General features: G+C 41.2%; 1 protein-coding gene across 1 annotated transcript in view; it reads left to right on the forward strand.

Annotated features, from left to right (window-relative positions):
• The window catches only part of GTPBP6 (GTP binding protein 6 (putative)), a 668,350-nt gene that overhangs the window by 177,155 nt on the left and 472,816 nt on the right, over positions 1 to 18,379 (forward strand). Inside the window, exon 7 of the mRNA XM_044072466.1 lies at positions 8,314 to 8,522. Coding sequence (XP_043928401.1) covers positions 8,314 to 8,522 — 209 coding nt within the window. The remainder of the gene's footprint in view (positions 1 to 8,313; positions 8,523 to 18,379) is intronic.

The following is an 18,379-nucleotide window of genomic DNA, read 5'->3' on the forward strand; positions in this document are numbered from 1 at the left end:
GAGCCTACTCAAGGGGTTTCAGTTCCTACTCCTTCCTTGAACCTCTACCCCTTATAAATGGCCTAGGGAACCAGATTCCTTGGATGAGGATTCAGAGTCTGATTCGGGGTCCTTGTCCTGGTCTTCTCAGATGCCTTTGCCCATGGCTTATGGTATTGATTAGGAGGAGTCTATTAACCCCGAGTTTCCTTTGAGGAATTGTCCTTTGGGGGCACAGTTGCTAGGATAATGAAATACTTTAAGTGGAATTCTTCTCAAGTATCTGGCACTCAGAGGAGATATTATAAGTTGCTTTGGGTGGATACTCCTTAAACCATCTGCAGTTCCTCCTGTGCTGGCTGCCTTGTTGGACACTTTCATTGCTGTTTCCAAGTCTCCTGATTCTCAGCCTCTTGCTTCTAAGAACATGATAGGTTCTATAAGGTCCCCAAGGACTGTCAATTTTTGTTTGTGTCCTTCTACTGATCCTGCTGTTGCCCTCTTCCAAATGTTTGCCTTCTGATAAGGATAGTAGGACAATGAAGAGGATTGATAAGAAGGTTTACACTGCTTTTACTTGTACTTTAGGGCTATTAATTACCAGACCCACATGACCAGGTATGCTCTGGCCTTGATTTCCCAGGCTTGTCAGGTTATTTCTGACCTCCCTGATTCTGAAGGCAAATCCCCTGCCTTACCTATTGTAGGTTCTACTTCTCTAGTGGCTTGCCACTTTATCAAATGTAGCTATGATCCTGCTGATGTCGCTTCCAGAGTTGTGGCTTTTGGGTTTGTCATGAGGCATTATTCTTGGCTTTGTCTCCAGTTTTTGCCTGAGGATATTAAGGCCAAGCTGTTGGATGCTCCTTGGGATAATCAACATCTTTTTGGGACGGCTGCTGATGAAACATAAAGCTTTGCTGGACCTTAAACTTATTTTTGTCTTTCCTATCCCAGAGTTCCAGAGGAATTGTCCTTCTAGATCTACTTTTGTCTGCCGGCAACCCTGCCAGACCTCTAAGGGCAGTAGGCGCGTGTCTTATGCTAAGGCTTTTACATACATCTGTGGCCCAGAAACCTCCTTTATCTGACAGGCCCCCCCATTTCTCTTAGACCAAATTCCTTTGTCTCTTCAGCTTTCCCTTTATCTTCCAAATTGACTTCTCATCACTTCAGTCTCTTGGATTCTTTCTGTCATCTGTTAGGGATACTTCATGGTATAGAAGTCTCTGCCTCCTTTTCAGGGATTCCTCAGCCTCTTGTAGAGCAACTTCCTCAGTTCCTGAAGGTGGTAGGACCCTTGGTTAACCGAGGAACCATTCAACCTGTTCCCCCTTCCCAAATGGGAAAGGGTTTTTATTCCATGATGTTCCTGGTTCCTCAAAAGGAGGGTACTTGGAGACCTATTCTGGATCTCTCCCCACTCAACACCTCCCTCTTTTTGGATGCTTAATCTTCAAACCATGTGTTCCCCTTTTACTGCCCCAGGATTTTCTGGTGTTTTTACTTACCTTCATATCCCTGTTCACCCTCTTTTCAGGAAGTTTCTGTTTCTTCCTTTCATTTTCAGTTCTCTGCTTTGCCCTTTGGTCTCTCTACTGCCCCAAGGATATTCACAAAATGCCTATCTCCAATAATTGCTTTCTGCAAGCTCAATGGTATTCAGATTTTTGCTTGTCTAGATGACCTGTTTCTTCAGGCACCTTCTCCCGATTGCCTGTTACAGGATCTGAAGTTCACTATCTCTCTCCTTCAAAGTCTGGGGTTCACTGTCAACTTCCAAAAGTCCATCTTGACGCCCTGTCAGAATTGTGTGCATCTGGGATGCAGGATTCAGACAGTGCCAGTGTTGCTCTTTATTCCTCCTCTAAAAGCTTTGTCATTGACCACCTTTTTAGAGTTTCTCCTTCCTCTGACTGCCATTCCAGCCAGAGAGTTTCTTCAGGCCCTGGGATTCATGGCCTCTTCTGTTCCAGTGGTCTCTCTTGCCAGATTGCATGTGAGGAAGCTTCAGTGTTACCTCAAGTTGGTTTAGTTGCAGTATTGTCACCCTCTGCATTTCAGTGTACCTCTCATGGCAAATCTTTGTCTACATCTATTAGAGCTCATTCCAAAAGGACTGTTGCCTCTTCTTTTGCTTTCTTCAAGGGATTGGACACCAGTTCCATCCTTGAAGCTACTACTTGGTCTTCAGTGCATTCCTTTACTTAGCATTACATGTTGCTTATGGTTTTCAAGGCCAAAGTAGGTTTTGCTAGAACCATTATGTATGGGTTTTTTGAGGGCTGTTCTCAACCTTTCACCTCCCATTCTGTTTCTCGAGCTTTGTGACTCTCTTGTCCTGTGGAGATTGTTCTCTACTGGGACAATTCAGTTCTGGGTAACTGCGTCTGTATGTCACTTTTATGCTGTACGTCCTGTGTGGGAAGAATGTGTGATTGTACAGCGTATACAAGATCATAAATCTTTGGTATACCGGCTGAATTTCGGGCAGCTCTGGCCGAGGGATCCTTGTAGTAAAGAATACTGCAGCACTGAAGAGAAAGACATCTACTGTTATGGTATGATTTTACACATCTGTACTATCTCTATTATTAAAGGTATTTTTTGAGAGGAGAGAAAGTTGGGTTGAACAGTAGTTTTTTTTTTTTTTGAGTCAGGAGGAGTTGTGAATTGTCAAGCCAAGCTTTTATGGAGGAAAACGATTCTGGGTGAGTGTTTACAGCATGGGTAATGTCCTAGCAGCACATACTTGAGTGGAGTTAATAGCATGTTTTACTGTGGTGGTTTAAAACAGTAGTGGCCCTAGGATGGAGCCTTGTGGGACACCAACAGATATAGGAAGGAAGAGGAGAATTCATCTTGCAGTTCACTGCTTGGGATCTGTTAGTGAGGTAACTAAGAAACCAGGTAAGGGGCGAGGGCGATAGCCCTTAGAATGAGTTTAGTTAGGAGAATTTGATGATTGACTCTGTTGAATGCCTTGGATAGATCCAGAAATAGGGCTGAAGTTAGAAAACTTAAAATTAATCACAGTAGAAATTCATCTGTAAACCTTAGAAAGGCAGTGGTTGTACTGTGATTGGGTCTGAAACCATGCTGTGAAGGAGAGAGGAGGTTATGAGAAGTGATATGTGTAATAAGTTGACAGTGAATAGATTGTTCCAATATTTTGGATAAGGGTGAGAGAATGGCGATTGGTCTATAGTTTGTGAGTTCGGCTTTTATGGAGGAGTATTGTATATGATTTGTGTCGCACCTACTCTGAGTGGAATTTCACACCTCATGACACCTGCAGATTTCCTGCCCAGACCGTCTTCTCCTGAGCGAAAAGAGAATGCAGTTTTCTAACTTACCTGTAAACAACTGTATTTGTCTCAAAAACTATAAAAGTTATAATACAAGAGTTATTCAGCATACACTTCTCTTCACAATGGTGATATTAAAATGTTTGCTAGACATATTAGTAATTTTGTATTGAAAAGGTAATTTAGTAATATGTAAAATTTAATTATTATAATTATGCAAACAAGTATTAATATCTCTGTAGCCATAGTAGATAGACCCCAACTGTCAGTGTGACTTTCGCTTGTACAGATGTAGTCTTCAATTTGCTAAAACAGCTTTGGTATATGTCTGTGCCTTAGGGCATCTACAGATTGTTGTGATCATAAGGGCCACAGATGACAAGCCAGGGATGGAGTTGCAATTTCTCATCCATTGGTCCACATTATGATTGAATAGGCTTAGGGAAGAGCTGTGTTTCACATGAATTTAGAGTCTGTTCCAGAGAAGGGGGTAATCGAGAGAGACACCTATCCCATCAACATGTTTATGTCAAAGACAAGATGTAGATCCTTTGATCGGATAATTCTAGTGCCATTTGTTTTGCAAATGCGTAGCAAGACCATCAGGGCTGGATCAGAGAAAGCTTTGTATTTTAGGCATAGATCACCCCTCAGTAGACTGTAGGAGACCGAGTACAGGGATAGGGCCTTGAGGCAGTCTGCACAACTATCTACACCCTGTATTCTTTTAGTGAGGAACCTTAGAAAAGAAAGGTCTAGGAGAGGTCTCCAGGTTTCTTCTTTCTTTGGCACCAGAAAGATACTTGAATAAACTTCTTTCCCTCTTTGGTGTAGGGTAAAAGTTTGATAACCCCATGAGACAGCATCTGATCTGGGATAGAAGGTAACATGGAAGTTTGGTCAGATGGAAAAATTCAGTTCCTTAAAAGGAAGGAAGGAAATCCCACTGTCAGCTGTAGCCCTGTTGAATGAGTCTCAGAACCCATGAATCTGAAGTTATCTCATGTCACAGTAAATTGAAGACCTACAAGATTGTCAGAGTGAGGACAAAAAGTACATGAAGAGGCAGATAGTCATTTTGTTTTGATGCCCCCACAGAAGGGTGGCCCTATATCAGACCCAAGTAACTATAAACCCACCAACCTAACAAACCTCATGTGCAAAGCCATAAAATGCATCACATCAGACTTTTTAAATAACGACATTGAAAACCTGACTGCCTAGGACGCATATCAATCTGACTTTTTCAGGGGTAGGTCTTGCCTCATAAATGTAATTAATTTTTTCTTAAGGGTCACGGAATCTGTAGTTCAGTCAGCATAACCTGATGCCCTTTGTGCTGTGACCCCCTCTTGTTTATTGTCCATTTCTCAAGTCTTCAAGACATGGATCCAGACCTTCAACTAATTATGTTTGCTGGTGACTGTAAGATGGATGATGTAATTTGATCAATGCCTGATATTCTGATACACCAGAAAAGACTAGACCATGCATAGCACTGGTTCAAAAAAGTAACCTCAAATTGAATGCAAGAAAGTGCAGTAGTTTCACATTTGTCAAATATAACATTTCTGGTACATAGGTTATAGGCAGTATCACTCTCCAGTCTGATTCAATCATCAGAGGTTACAGTACCTTCATGGACAACTCTGGTATCCTTTGACAACAACTCTGGTATCCTTTGACAACCATACCATGACGGTGGTGACGAAATTCTTCCGTGTGGCCTAAGTAATATCCAAAGTCATCTCAGCTAGGTCTAAATAAGTTACTTCTCTGTACTCAACCCTCATTGGAGCAGTTATAGAATACAGTGCTGCCTTTATTATGTATCAGTGCAAACACATTACATAACTAGAAAGACCCCATACGTTTCTTATGTGAAGAAAATTTGCTGGTCTAAAGACCATAAACTACCAGGGAGAGGCTTGAAACACTATCCCTGTACAGTGTGACATACACTTCTATGTGGCAACCTATGTCTGGCTTGTTTTGCCATGAATGACCCTTCCCTCTTCCATGTCCTTCACCTGCACAAAAACAAACAGCTGCAGAAACATCCGTACAGTGGATCTAAATCTCCATGAGCTAATAAACAGAACCTACTGGCTGGATAGATTTGTCTCCCAGTGTGTACTTCTGTAGAATAAATTACCTATACATAGTTAAACAGAGCAATATATTCCCTGCCTTTAATAAGAATTTCAATATTTGGAAGGGTGTTCACAAAGTCTCTCCCATCCAAACGTCTTTGCCATCTTGGAGGCTGCCCTTTGAAGGTGGGCTGGCTAGGTGTAACTGGTCTTTGAACTTATTGTGCCTTGTACTGTATGATACGCTATTCCAGTAGTTCAGGACAAGGTGATGTGTTCTGAAGTATTATATGAGGGAAGTGCTTAGAGTAAAGGATTTGGCTTCCTTACCCTAGGTTTCTGTGGATGCCAGGGGTATCTCTAGTGGGAGGGTTTCCATCCAAGTGGTAATGCTACATAACTTATTTCTGATACAGTGTGTTAATATTGAAATATATTAATTAGAGAAACTTTTTTTGAATCGTTAATGGTTTAACTAGCCCAGTCAAGAGGGCTTGAATATTCAATTGTTTTATAAATTGTTCCACTGCAGTTTGTCTTCCAAGAAAATTTTTCTTATAAAAGATCCAGGAAGGGTGGTCAATGTTTTGCCATCCAGAGTGTGTCCTTTTAAAAGTTGATGAGGAAATTGAAGAGAAATAGGTTGGGCATGTGGTGTTGGGTGTTACAGTTGCAAAGAATTCTGATTGCAGGTGTTAGTATTCAACCAAGCATTTCTCAGTCAGTTTTAATGTGGTCATGGCATTTCAGGAAGGCACTTCTTTATTGTTAGATAGTTGGAACATAGCAAATGGTGTGACATGCATAGAGGCCCAGAACCTGGAGATTTCCATCTGTTGATACTATAACCTGATATCTTATCTGATGTCTCTGGGGTGATGGTTACCCAACCTAGGATTCACTGTATGTACTAATTGCTTCTTATGTGGGATATATTTATTACTTTTTGAGGTTTAAATCCTTGCCCAGAATAACCAAGGTATTGGTAAAGCAAACATGTATATTAGCTTTATACATGTTTTGATATTAAGGAATGAAATAAGGAGAGTGGGGCATTCCCATTATATTACTGTGAAGATGAGAGATTATGATGGGTTTAAGGTCTTTGTGGATACATGGATAGCATTAAGGTGGGAGAACTGGCAGATTCAGCACAATTGGTGATTGAGGCTATGAACAATTTACTTAAGGAAGTAATAACTGACTCCACAATAGTGTGGCACCAGAGTAAGGCACATTAATCGGTGTGGCAGGATTTATTGTTGACTGTGCATCAATAATTATCTTAGAACTTCAGATAAATTGGAGAGGAGGGTGGAAAATTAAATTGAAAATTCAGCCCATCTTTGGTAAAAAGGAATGCAGCAAAGGACCTCTGAATCTTAAATCAGCTCCATGTGTGTAGACGGATAAAGCCATGGCTGTGGCCCTGGTAACCAGAGTTTGATTAGTGGTTGTGGAACCTGCTGGAGCTTGGATGGAGAGAGGAGAGATGAGTCTGAGCTTGTTCATTTCTTCCATTGAAGTGGGTACAGGGGTCTGCTACTACACATGGCCAAGCTTGTCGCAAGCACCAGTAGAGATGCTACCAGTTTGCTGAGATGCAGGGGCATGAGGGGTGTTTCATCTGATAGGTTGGGGCATTTCATTCATAATGCTATTGCACGCTTATTTCATGATGTCAGCCAAGCATATCAGAGGGTCATAGAACTTGAGAAAAGCTACCTGTGAGCTGCCATCTGATGGCTACTCGGATAACACCATTCCACTTGGGTGATGTATGTCATTAATGCCCACTGCCACCTACAAGTGGAGAACTGGAAGACTGCTACGTGTAGGGCTTTCCTTGGAAGAAGGACATTTGGTCTTAATGATATATGGTAAATGTGCACTGCTGCCTTGGGTAATAGCTAACACCTTCCTCATGCAGGTAAACTTTATGCTGTACAAGTACAGGTTAGATTTAGAAACAGAATCTCCCCAGGATTTTGCCAACCTCAGACAAGGCCCGGTGCCTTTCAGTGCAGCTTTAGTGGCAGTAAAATGAAACTTAACCATAAGTATTTTACACAAACACAAACTTTTTCAGAATGGGGTAGGGACAAATGGTGATTCCCCAGCACCATCTACCTCCTTCGTACCTTATTCCCAATCTTTAATGCTTGCTGCCGTAAGTTGGTGAAAACTAGCAAAATATCACACATTATTATTTACCCTTAAAATAAACCAGCATCTAAATGCTCAAGTTGTAGCACATCTCCGAGCAGCTACACTTTTGATTAGGCAGATGCATGTAAACCCTTTTACCAGTAAATAAACCATTAGCTACAAGCGTTTGTAGTTGAATAGCGAAATCCCTCACTTGAAATAAGTAAGTTAAAGCATTCCTTTTTCATGTAAATATGCAAACAGTAAAACTCTTGCATAAGAAATTGAAAATAAAACATTCAAAAAAAACATTCTGTGACAAGAAAAAGATCGTCTAGCATCTAAACTAGAAACTAGCTGCTTCTGGCCAAAGATATGATGTATCCCAATTGGTTCAAGTTTTTAAGTCCAAAAATGTAGTCTCTCCAAGGGTATAGTCCACATCAACTCCTGTAGCTTATGTAACTGTTTGAATTAACAAACCAGTAAGTCGTTAATTCTCAAATAGGATTTTATGGTTTGAATTAGAATATTGAAAGCACTTGCTCTGTTTTGACAGTGTCCCGGGAGGCAGGGTAAGATTCAGCAAGCCAGAGTTCAGGTAATGAAATCATCATGTGAAGTAATTCCGCAATCACCAAGAAGCATGAAACGTGTAAAATCAAGAACTAAGGGTTTATTTTCTTTTCTTTTTTTTTTTTCCTTTGCTGATTATGCCGCATATAACTGTATTTTCACACTAGGAGCTTCAAGGCCTGATTTTCCAAATTGTGCTGTTTTGACAGGTAAAACAACTTTGATAAAGGCACTGACTGGTGATACAAAACTGCAGCCTAGAGATCAACTATTTGCTACACTGGATATCACTGCTCATGCTGGTGTTCTGCCAAGTCATATGACTGTCATTTATGTTGATACAGTTGGGTTTCTATCACAGCTGCCTCATGGTCTGATACAGTCATTTTCAGCAACACTGGAAGATGTAATCCATTCAGTAAGTAACACCTTCACTTTGAACTTGCAGCGTGCACTGATGTTGTGTTTTCCTTTTTTATATATTGCTGCCACTTTTCTTAGATTAATTTGTGCTTTAAAGATGCACATTAGCTTGACAAGCCTTATCTGCAAAGCCATGGAGAGGATCATAATGGAACTCATAAATAAAGACATAGGGAACTTGCAGACTTTGGATCCAACCCAGTTTGGCTTTGTCAAAGGCAGATCCTGCCTCTTAAACTTGGTTGACTTTTTCGAGACAGTCACCAAGGCCATTGATGAGGGAAAGGCAGTCCATACAGCCTACCTCGACCTGGCAAAGGCCTTCGACACAATACCCCACTCAGGTATCATCGAAAAACTCATCAGCTTGAATGTAAACCTATACATCACAAGATGGGTTGCAAACTGGCTAAGTGACAGAACCCACAGGGTCAGAGTTGCTGGAGCCATGTCAGACTCAAAGCCTGTCACAAGTGGTGTCCCACAGGGCTCAGTCCTGGGTCCACTCTTGTTCGGCATCTACTTTTCTGAAGTACAAGCAAACAGGGGGTTATGGCTGACAAAGTTTGCAGATGACTGCAAACTGGCCATAGTCGAAAACACATCTGACACAGATATCCTCCAGAAGGGCCTCACAGAAACGGATAACTGGTGCCAGAGCCATGGCCTGAAGTTAAACGCCAAAAATGCATAGTCATACCCTTCGGAAAAACAAGGTTACCCCTAGCTACCATATAGGTGGCAATCCACTGAGCACAGAAAAAGTCATCAGGGATCTGGGGACCCAGGTTGACAGTAGCCTTCGCTTGACACTCATGTTGCTAAAGTAGTTAGGAAAACCTTCTATATCGCCCACCTGATCATGAAGGGATTCACATCTAGATCAAGGGAGGTCATGTCCCTGTACTCATCACTCATTAGACCTATGATTGAGTACAATGCCCGTCGAATGTATCTGACTAGACACCTGCTGCAGCTTGAAAGGCCCCAAAAGTTCCTCACCAAAAGGATAAAGGGTCTCAAAATATGTCTTATGCTGCCCGACTGAAAGAACTCCAGCTCTATTCAGTCTCATACCGCTTGCTCAGAGGTGACCTGTGCCTGACATATAAGGCCATGTCAAACCCAGATTTGATGAATATGCTTCACCTCAAAAATCTAGATCCCTCAGAACCACAAGGGCGGAGACTTAAACCTTGACACGGTTATAAATAGAACGTGCTGGAGGGACAGATTAGAGACTCCTATGCTGTGGAACAAAATCCATGTGAGGCAGAGCACGCTGGCCTTGTTCAAGAGGAATCTTGACCAATGGATGGGAGATCGCAGATATACCCCAGGGATTACTTCAGTGTCACTGCTTGACAGAGGCACAGCAAAATGATAGGCATAGTTTTAAAGCCACATAACTATGGGCTAGGCTTATAAATGCCCTTGGGCAGATAGCCTAGTATGAACCTATGAACCTATTAAAATTTGTATTCTAAGGTTTATTGCTGTTAATACATCATTCTATTAACTATTATACTGTCTTTGTGTGCACCTTCTGTGAATTGCTGACCCTGCTTTTCACTTTTTTGCCAAGTGGCTCTATTTTGATTGCCTTAATGTAGTCATTATGTCTGTGTTGCATTGTATAGTATTTGAATTGGGTGTCTAGACTGTTTGCACAGGTTAAGTCAGTATTACTGCTTATCCTTTTCATTAATTAATAAATTTGTTAGGAATATACTCAGTAATAGTGGGATATGCATTGCATTAACATACATTCAGTAAACAAGTTCAGTCATCTCATGGTTAAGGCTTCCTCTTGAAAAGCAGCAGTGTAGGCCTTGTAGAATAAGTCACTGAACCACAATTCTGAGAACTGTTTTCAGAAGTGTGAAAGGCAAGCTGTATTAAATCCTCTAAAATAAAATAGCGATAATAAGATCAATGGGAGCCTTGTAAGGTGGCTGAAGAACTCAAAATGTTACCTAGATTTGAGTGCATGTGTGCGTGAAGCAGAAGAATAATAACCTGGCTGCCTACTTCACCCCCCCCCCCTTTTGTCTTGAAAACTCCTTGGGTAGTGGTAGCTGTCCGCGTGGTCACTTTAGGAGTTGGGTGAGACTTGTAAAAGTGTAAGCGAGGGCCTTGGACTGTGCCTTCAAGGTGCAAGGACTTAGGAAAGTCAGTTATGACCATGAAGTTAAATATTTTTGTTATCTTTAGTGCTAGTATACATTTTCAAGAAAGAAATGCCATGGACTGAATTTAGTTCTAGTAGTTTGTTGAAAAGTAAATGAATTAAAAAGTTAAACTTTTACCCACATTTAGACTCAGGCTTTCAGCAGAAAGACATTCCTAAGTGTGCCATACTCTGATGTAAAATGTAGGGAGAGTCCTAGGGACATAAGCTGTAGAATAATGAATGGGCATTAAATTTACATTAACTTTTATTAATTTTTATTATTATTATGAGAACTACCATACTGTATATATGCAAGGGATTCACAGGGCTGTTTGAAGATCAACCCTGTGAATCCTTATATGCAGTGGCTTATGCAACAAGTTCAGTGTTGATTACAATTGTGGGGATGCAGGAGTTCTTCCAGTACACGGGGCACATACCCCGTACAAGCCACCCCTAAGGAAAAAAAGTAAAATAAAATATGCATACTACAGTTCTGATGTAATTTTATTTATAGCAATCTGCCTCATACTGTAGATCTTTTCAGAGACCATCTGGCTGTTCTGACTTATTTCTTGTTGCCCACCTTCAGTGCGTTTGCTGGGAAAACATTTGAGGTTAAAGGTTTTGCTGTCCACTTTCTTTGGCTTATTATTTGTGTTACCATGTAGACGCACCATGACTGTACGTCTAGCATAAGAAACAATAGGTTCAAGATGCAAGTTGTGAAGAAAGAAAACTGCATATATTCAATGTAAAATAAGCTTGGGACATGCATTGTAAAAAAATGGAAAACACTTTTTCACCCAGATGTGCATCCTAGACTACATAAAGCAGTTCAGAGGGCAAGAATCCCATTCCTCACAAAAAGAAAATAAGCAGTGCTCCGTAGGCTTTCAGCTGCACTTCATTCTTTGGTTATTGCAATCGTACCACAGTTTGCTTTAAGTATGTATTATTTCATTCACCACTAATAGAATCCAGAGCCTTTTTCTTGGTAAAGTAGAGAATATTGAAACTTCTTTGCAAGGACAAGATTTCAGCACCTAGCCTGGCGCTGCCCATTGTAAGTTCTGTCTTCTTCATTCCATCATATACTTGGGCGGTTACGGCACAAGTAGGTCATTGTTTGTTATTGGGAGTTTGTTATATATCCTTAATCTAAATGTTGTGTAATATCCTTGGTTTAGCAACAGCATGCTCTTGTCTTAACCCATTCAGGGGAATAAGTGCCTCACACTAGTGTGCACACTGGTATCACAAATCAGTCTAGGAGATGCAACCAAGCTCCTGCTCACCTCATTTCTTTTCTGTCCCTCACAGTTTGTAACTTTAGCCTAAAATTTGTTCTGGATAAGTTATTGCATTCATTTCTTAAGAAACTCTAACCTTCCATATGTTTCTATAATTATCAGATCAAGCCAAGACATGTTCTAGCATGGTCTGGCTGTCTTGGGAGAGGGGTGTGGAACAAGCACTGCCATATGTACCACTATTTCATCCCCCTACTCTACAGATTAAAAGGGGATGGCACTTACTGATGGTTCCCAGCACAGAGACAAAAAGTGTCAGTTTGAGGATGGTTTCTAAGCAGTGTGAAATAGTGATGGGAAAAGGAAGCATGATAACAAGTCCACATCATCCTCTCACCAGGTCCATAGTCAAAACAGCTTTGCTCAATTCCCTATGTGTCACTGGTGAAAAAAGACACATGAGGGTTACACCTTCAGCAATCACCTTGGGGATTTCATCCTGAGGTGGTGTGATTTCTCCACCTTGGTTGAGCAACCTCCTGCTGCAGTGGAGTGATTTCTCATGTCCCCTGGAACATATTTAATAGTCACAATTAGAACTGAATTTTCTTGTCAAGCCTCCACATACACTAATACCAGCAAGACTTGCATGGGTCAAAGAGACTTCCATGAATCCTACAATACCTACAAGGCCCACTGGGTATTTCCGGATATTTGATGTTTATCAGCTGTTTGATGGCACATGAGACCTGTACCTGCATTTGTGGGAGCACATTGCAAAAGAATCCCAGACCTCTAGCAGTTGTTTTCCTTTACACCAGGGCCCTATCACCTGATTGCCCATATTTGTCCACTTTGCCTGACTTCTGTGTCTAGGGAACACAAGCACATTTGGGAAGTAGTGTTAATCTGTTAACATCTGCTGGCAGTCAGTTAATGAAGTGTCACATTCCTGACTGCTGGAGGGCTGAAAAGTAATTGCCTTGAGTTCACAGCCAAAATAAGTGCCCTTTCCAAACATGTCAGAAGTACTGATATGAGTCATAGTTTTCAGTTTCTTGTTTTACAACTTTGTGAAGAGAAAAAGAGAGGGGGTGACATCAAAACACAAACTGAATGTTTGGAAATAGACTGAGTATTGAGATTGCAAGCTCACATATACCCTGTACATAGGAGAGTTCCTTTAAGGACTAAATTGAAATCAAGACCATTGATTCATTGAGTGCTTCAGCTTTGTATATATATATATGCTTGTTTTTCACTTGCTCTTGCTTTATTGCTGGTCTGAGGAAGTGCTATTTTAGTGTGAGAGGGTTTACCATTATATATATATATATATATATATATATATATATACATACATATACATATATATATATATATATATATATATATATATATATATATATATCTATATATATACATATATATATATATATATTTTTTTTTTTTTGCGTCCATTAAAGTTTGTATGTTTGAACCTTGTTTAGCTGGATACATTTGTTTACACTTTTTTCTCTGATGTCAAGGATGATGATAAGGGCCAGTGTCTAAGCATGCAAATGGCCCCATACTCAGAGTTATTAGAAATAATCTAGCTGACTCTGTGATTCTACAGGGATGTCTAATACATAGATATAAATGGCATCAGGATCATAGCCTTATCCTAAATGCCAGTATATAGTGTCCTTCGGCAAACATGAGCACCTCTTCACCCACACACAGATGGCATCCCTTTAAAAACCTGATACAGTTATTAGGGATGTGGGCACTTTCAAAGACAATCCTTTGACAACTGTGCATCTGTTGTCATTCGGAAATTCTTTTTACCAGCTAAACTGGTAACCAGGGGTATAACTTCTAGGTTATAAGTCTCTAACTGAGTTTTGTAACTTGGCAGGAAGGACAGGCTTAAGATTTAGCCCTAACAAATGCAAAATAATGCATTTCAGTCTGCCTAGTGCTAAACGTGACATATTACTCGATGGGGAAACCCTTCTTGAAACACGTGTCTGTAAAGACCAGGGTATTTTAATTACTGTAAATTTATCCTTTACCAGTCATCTTAAAATCACTCTCTCTCAAAGACCAGGAGAAATGATTGCTTTTATCTAAATCATATATCCGATCCCACTATATATGTCAGTGTGTCTATATATGTTTGTATGTATATACATAAAATAAGATATTCTGATCAAATGGAGTAGCCCTGTGTCATTAGACACTAAACATTTCCTAACCACTTTGTACAACCTGTCTAGTATGAACATGCACAAGGAATTTTATCTTGTCATGATGGATGTTTCATTGTTTACAGTGGTACCTAATAACATAGTGTTAGACTATGTCAGATCCTTCTGTCAGAGAGCTGATTATGACAGCATGAGGATACATCAGATATGCGCATTATTGGACATTCTACTTTGTAACAATGTGTTCATGTTTGGTGTTGAGGTACATCTACAGCAGGTAGGTGTGGCTATGGGTACCATGTGTGCCAATAGCTACGCCAGTATGGTGATGGCCAAATAAGAACATGAAAACATTCTCTGCCATGTTAATACATTTCATCAGAATATCTTGTTTTATGTTTGCTTTGTTGGTGGTTTGTTTATGATTTGACAGGGTTCTACTGAAGCACTCTAACTTTGTACCATACTTGCATAGCACCACAGCCTTTTTGAGAATTACTGTAACTTCTTACATTGATAAAGTGGAGTTTCTTGATATATGTATTACCAATGTAGATGGTCGTTTGTCTACCAGTTTATATAGGACATCCGTTCTGAAGAACTGTTTATTACATAAGGAGGGCTTGCATTGCATCTCAAACATATGCACAGGGATACGCTTAAAAATCAGTTTTACAGGGCTTCAAGGCTTAATGATAAAGATGAAAATATGATGACAACTTTTGGTGAAATGAAGAGGGGTTTTGTTAGTAGAGGATATGATGTGGTTGAGATGGACAATGTGATTAGTGAGGTTTTGTCTCACAGAGGTGATTCAGCAAAACCTTTTTTCTCTGAGAGTTCTGCTTTTTCACTTAAAAACTTGCACTAATAATGTACATTTAATTCAAGATGTAGTTGAGAGAAACTGATTTATTTTCATAGCAGATCAGAAGTATGTGACTCTCTTAGGTAGTAGTCCAAGTTTCTGTTATAGAAATACTCTGTCAGTACAGAGGAACTGTGTTACGATTCTTATGAGATTTTTGAAACCTAGATCTGAAAGGGATGAGGTACCTTTATGTGCTGGTCATGTGCTATGTGTAAATATATTTTAACAACCGAGTCGTTTGTCCATCCGGTCACCAAACAGGAAGTTTGGTTTGATTTTCATGCTGACATAAGAGTACTTGGTCTATCTTGCTGCATGTAAAACTTGTTTGTGTTTTTATGTAGGTAAAACCAATTGGTCTTTCAGGAATAAGATAAGGGAACATATTAATAGATTCATAGGTTCATACTAGGCTATCTGCCCTAGGGTATTTATAAGCCTAGCCAGAATGTGTTTGGCTTTCGCCACCCATTTTAAATTAATTTTGCTATGCCCTTTTTTGAGGTTAGTATACTGTGCCTCTGTCTAACAGTGACACAGAAGTGATACCCGGGGTAAACCTACGATCTCCCATCCACTCATCAAGATTCCTCTTGGAGAGTCAATGAGGGACTCTGCCTAACCTGGACTGGGATTTTATTCCAGAGTGAAGGGAGCCTCTGGGTTATGAATCTGTCCCTCCAGTATGTCCTATTTATTTCGGTGCTGAGGTTCAAGTTTCTCGAGCGTGTAGCTCGATGGGATTTGGATTTTCTGAGGTGCAGCATGTCTATTAATTCCAGGTTGGACATGGCTTTATACGTCAGGCACAGATCGCCTCTGAATAGGCGGTATGCCACTGAGTAGAGCTGGAGTTTCTTTAACCGGGCAGCATATGGCATCTGTTTGAGCCCATTGATCCTCTTGGTGAGGTACTTTTGGGGTCTTTCCAGTTGCTGCAGGTGTCTGGTAAGGTACATCCCAAAAGGGGCATTGTACTCAATTATGGGCCTGATGAGGGATGAGTAAAGAGGCACGATGACCTCCCCTGATCTAGATGTGAATCCCTTCATGATTAGGTGGGCTGTATGAAATGTTTTTCTAACCACTTTGGACACGTGGTTGTCAAATGAGAGATTGCTATCATCTTGGGTCCCCAGGTCCTTAATTACTTCTTCTGTACTTAATGGATTACCACCTATGTGGTAATTTGTGGCCACTTTGTTTTTGCCAAAGGGGATGACTATACACTTTTTGGCGTTTAGCTTGAGGCCATGGCTCTGGCACCAGTTGTCTGTTTCTATGAGGCCCTTTTGGAGGATGCTTGTGTCGGCTGGAGAGTCGATTATGGCGCCCAGTTTGCAGTCATCTGCGAACTTGGTCAACCACAGTCCTTCCGTGTTGGCCTGTACCTCCGAGAAATATATACTGAACAAGAGAAGGTCCCAGGACTGAGCCTTGTGGGACACCACTTGTAACTGGTTTGGAGTCCGACATGGCTGCAGCAATTCTAACCATGTGGGTTCTGTCCTTGAGCCAGTTTGCAACCCATCTAGTGACATAGGTGTTTATATTTAAACTGGTGAGCTTATCTATAATGCCCGAGTGGGGTATTGTATCGAAGGCTTTTGCGAGGTCCAGGCAGGCTGTGTGGACCACCTTCCCCTCGTCAGTGGCCTTGGTGACTGTTTCAAAGAAATCAACCAGGTTTAAGAGGCAGGATCTGCCCTTAACAAAGCCGAACTGGGTAGGATCCAGTGTCTGTAGGTCCCCAATATCTTTATTTATGAGGTCCATGATGATCCTTTCCATAGCTTTGCAGACCAAGCTAGTCAGGCTTATGGGGCGATAGTTTCCAGGATCCGTTGAGGCACCACCTTTGTGGAGAGGGACCACAGTTGCTGTACGCCACTCTTTGGGTACATATCCTGTAGTAAGGCTGAGATTGAACAGTACTTTTATGTTTGGGTTTAGCTCTTCTTGGAGTTCATGTAGGATGCAGCCCGGGACACCGTCTGGTCCCATTGATGCTGTGTTTTTTTGCTTTGGAGAGGGCGGCTCTTACTTGAGCATCTGAGATGTCAGGGGCAGCACGCTGCTGGGATAGATATTTGCCGCTTTGGTGGGGAGGGGGGGAGTAGGCGCTGAACCTGTCAGCTAGGATGTTGGCAATGTCTGTGGGTTCGTGTATTTTTGTCATTTTGGACTAATTCTGAGCATATCTGGGAATTACCACCCAGGTTCCTAACATAACTAAAGAAAGCCTTGTGATTATCCTTAGTGTCCTGTGCAATTTTTCTCTCAAAGCTGGCCTTAGACGATTTAATGAGTGCCCGTAGTTTTTTGCTAATACTGATCAGAGATGCCTTCCCTTTTTGGAATTTTGCTCTATCATTTAGTAGCTTCTTCCTTCTATTGTATAGTTTGTTTATGGCTGGGGTCCACCAGACAGGACGTCTGCCTTTGGAGGATTGGGTCTTGGTTTTATTTGGGATCGCATTATCCATGCATTCCTGAAGGTGTTCATAGAATGTGTTTATAAAGGATTCTGCGGTCTGGGCCGTATTTTCCACAGGCCCGGGGGCTTTGAAGAATTCCACCTCGGTTTTGAGGAGTGTGAAATTTGCTTTAGAGAAGTTTTTCACTGTGGTTGTCTGGGCAGGGGGTGGTGTCGGGATGTGAATATCCAGTGAGATTCATTTATGGTCTGATCTTACCAGTGAGGGATACACTTCTGGTCTGGAGCATAGAGTCCCCATGTTGGTGATGATCAGGTCCAGTATGTTTTCCCCTCTTGTGGGAGTGGTAACAAGTTGTTCCATAGCATTTGAGTTTATAAATTCTAGGAACCTTTGGGCTAGGGTGCTGGAGCTAGAGTAATGCTCCCAGTCTATGTTTGGGTAGTTGAAGTCGCCCAATATAATGGTGTTTGGAGAGACCTTCATATTTTCCAGTGTTCTCAGGAAGGCCGAGTGGGGTTCCTGGGTTAGGGAGGGTGGTCTGTAGCAGGCTATAAACTGGAAGGCAGTTTTACCCACTGTTAGTTGCACATGGATAGTCTCTGATGCTTCGTGCTGTGCCACCAACCTGGAGGTGTGGGTATCTTTGATGAATATTAATACTCCCCCTCCTTTTGTGGGTCGGTCCAAGTTTTGGGGCCGAAAAGCATGGTATGAGGTATAACCTGGTAGTGCTGGGGTGCTCTCGGGAGCCTTGAACCAGGTTTCTGTTACTGCACAGATATCGATGTTCTCCATGCTAAGGAGAGTTTCGAATGTGTGCATCTTTAGGTTTAGACTTCTGGAGTTGAGTAGCATTACTCTTAGTTTCTTATCCCTTGTGATACCTATGGAGGTGGGTTTGTCTTTTGAGCCTTGCCTAAAA

This window comes from Protopterus annectens, chromosome 5.part0 (genome assembly GCF_019279795.1).
Source record: "Protopterus annectens isolate FY-2018-M chromosome 5.part0, PAN1.0, whole genome shotgun sequence".
Taxonomy (NCBI): Eukaryota; Metazoa; Chordata; order Ceratodontiformes; family Protopteridae; genus Protopterus; species Protopterus annectens.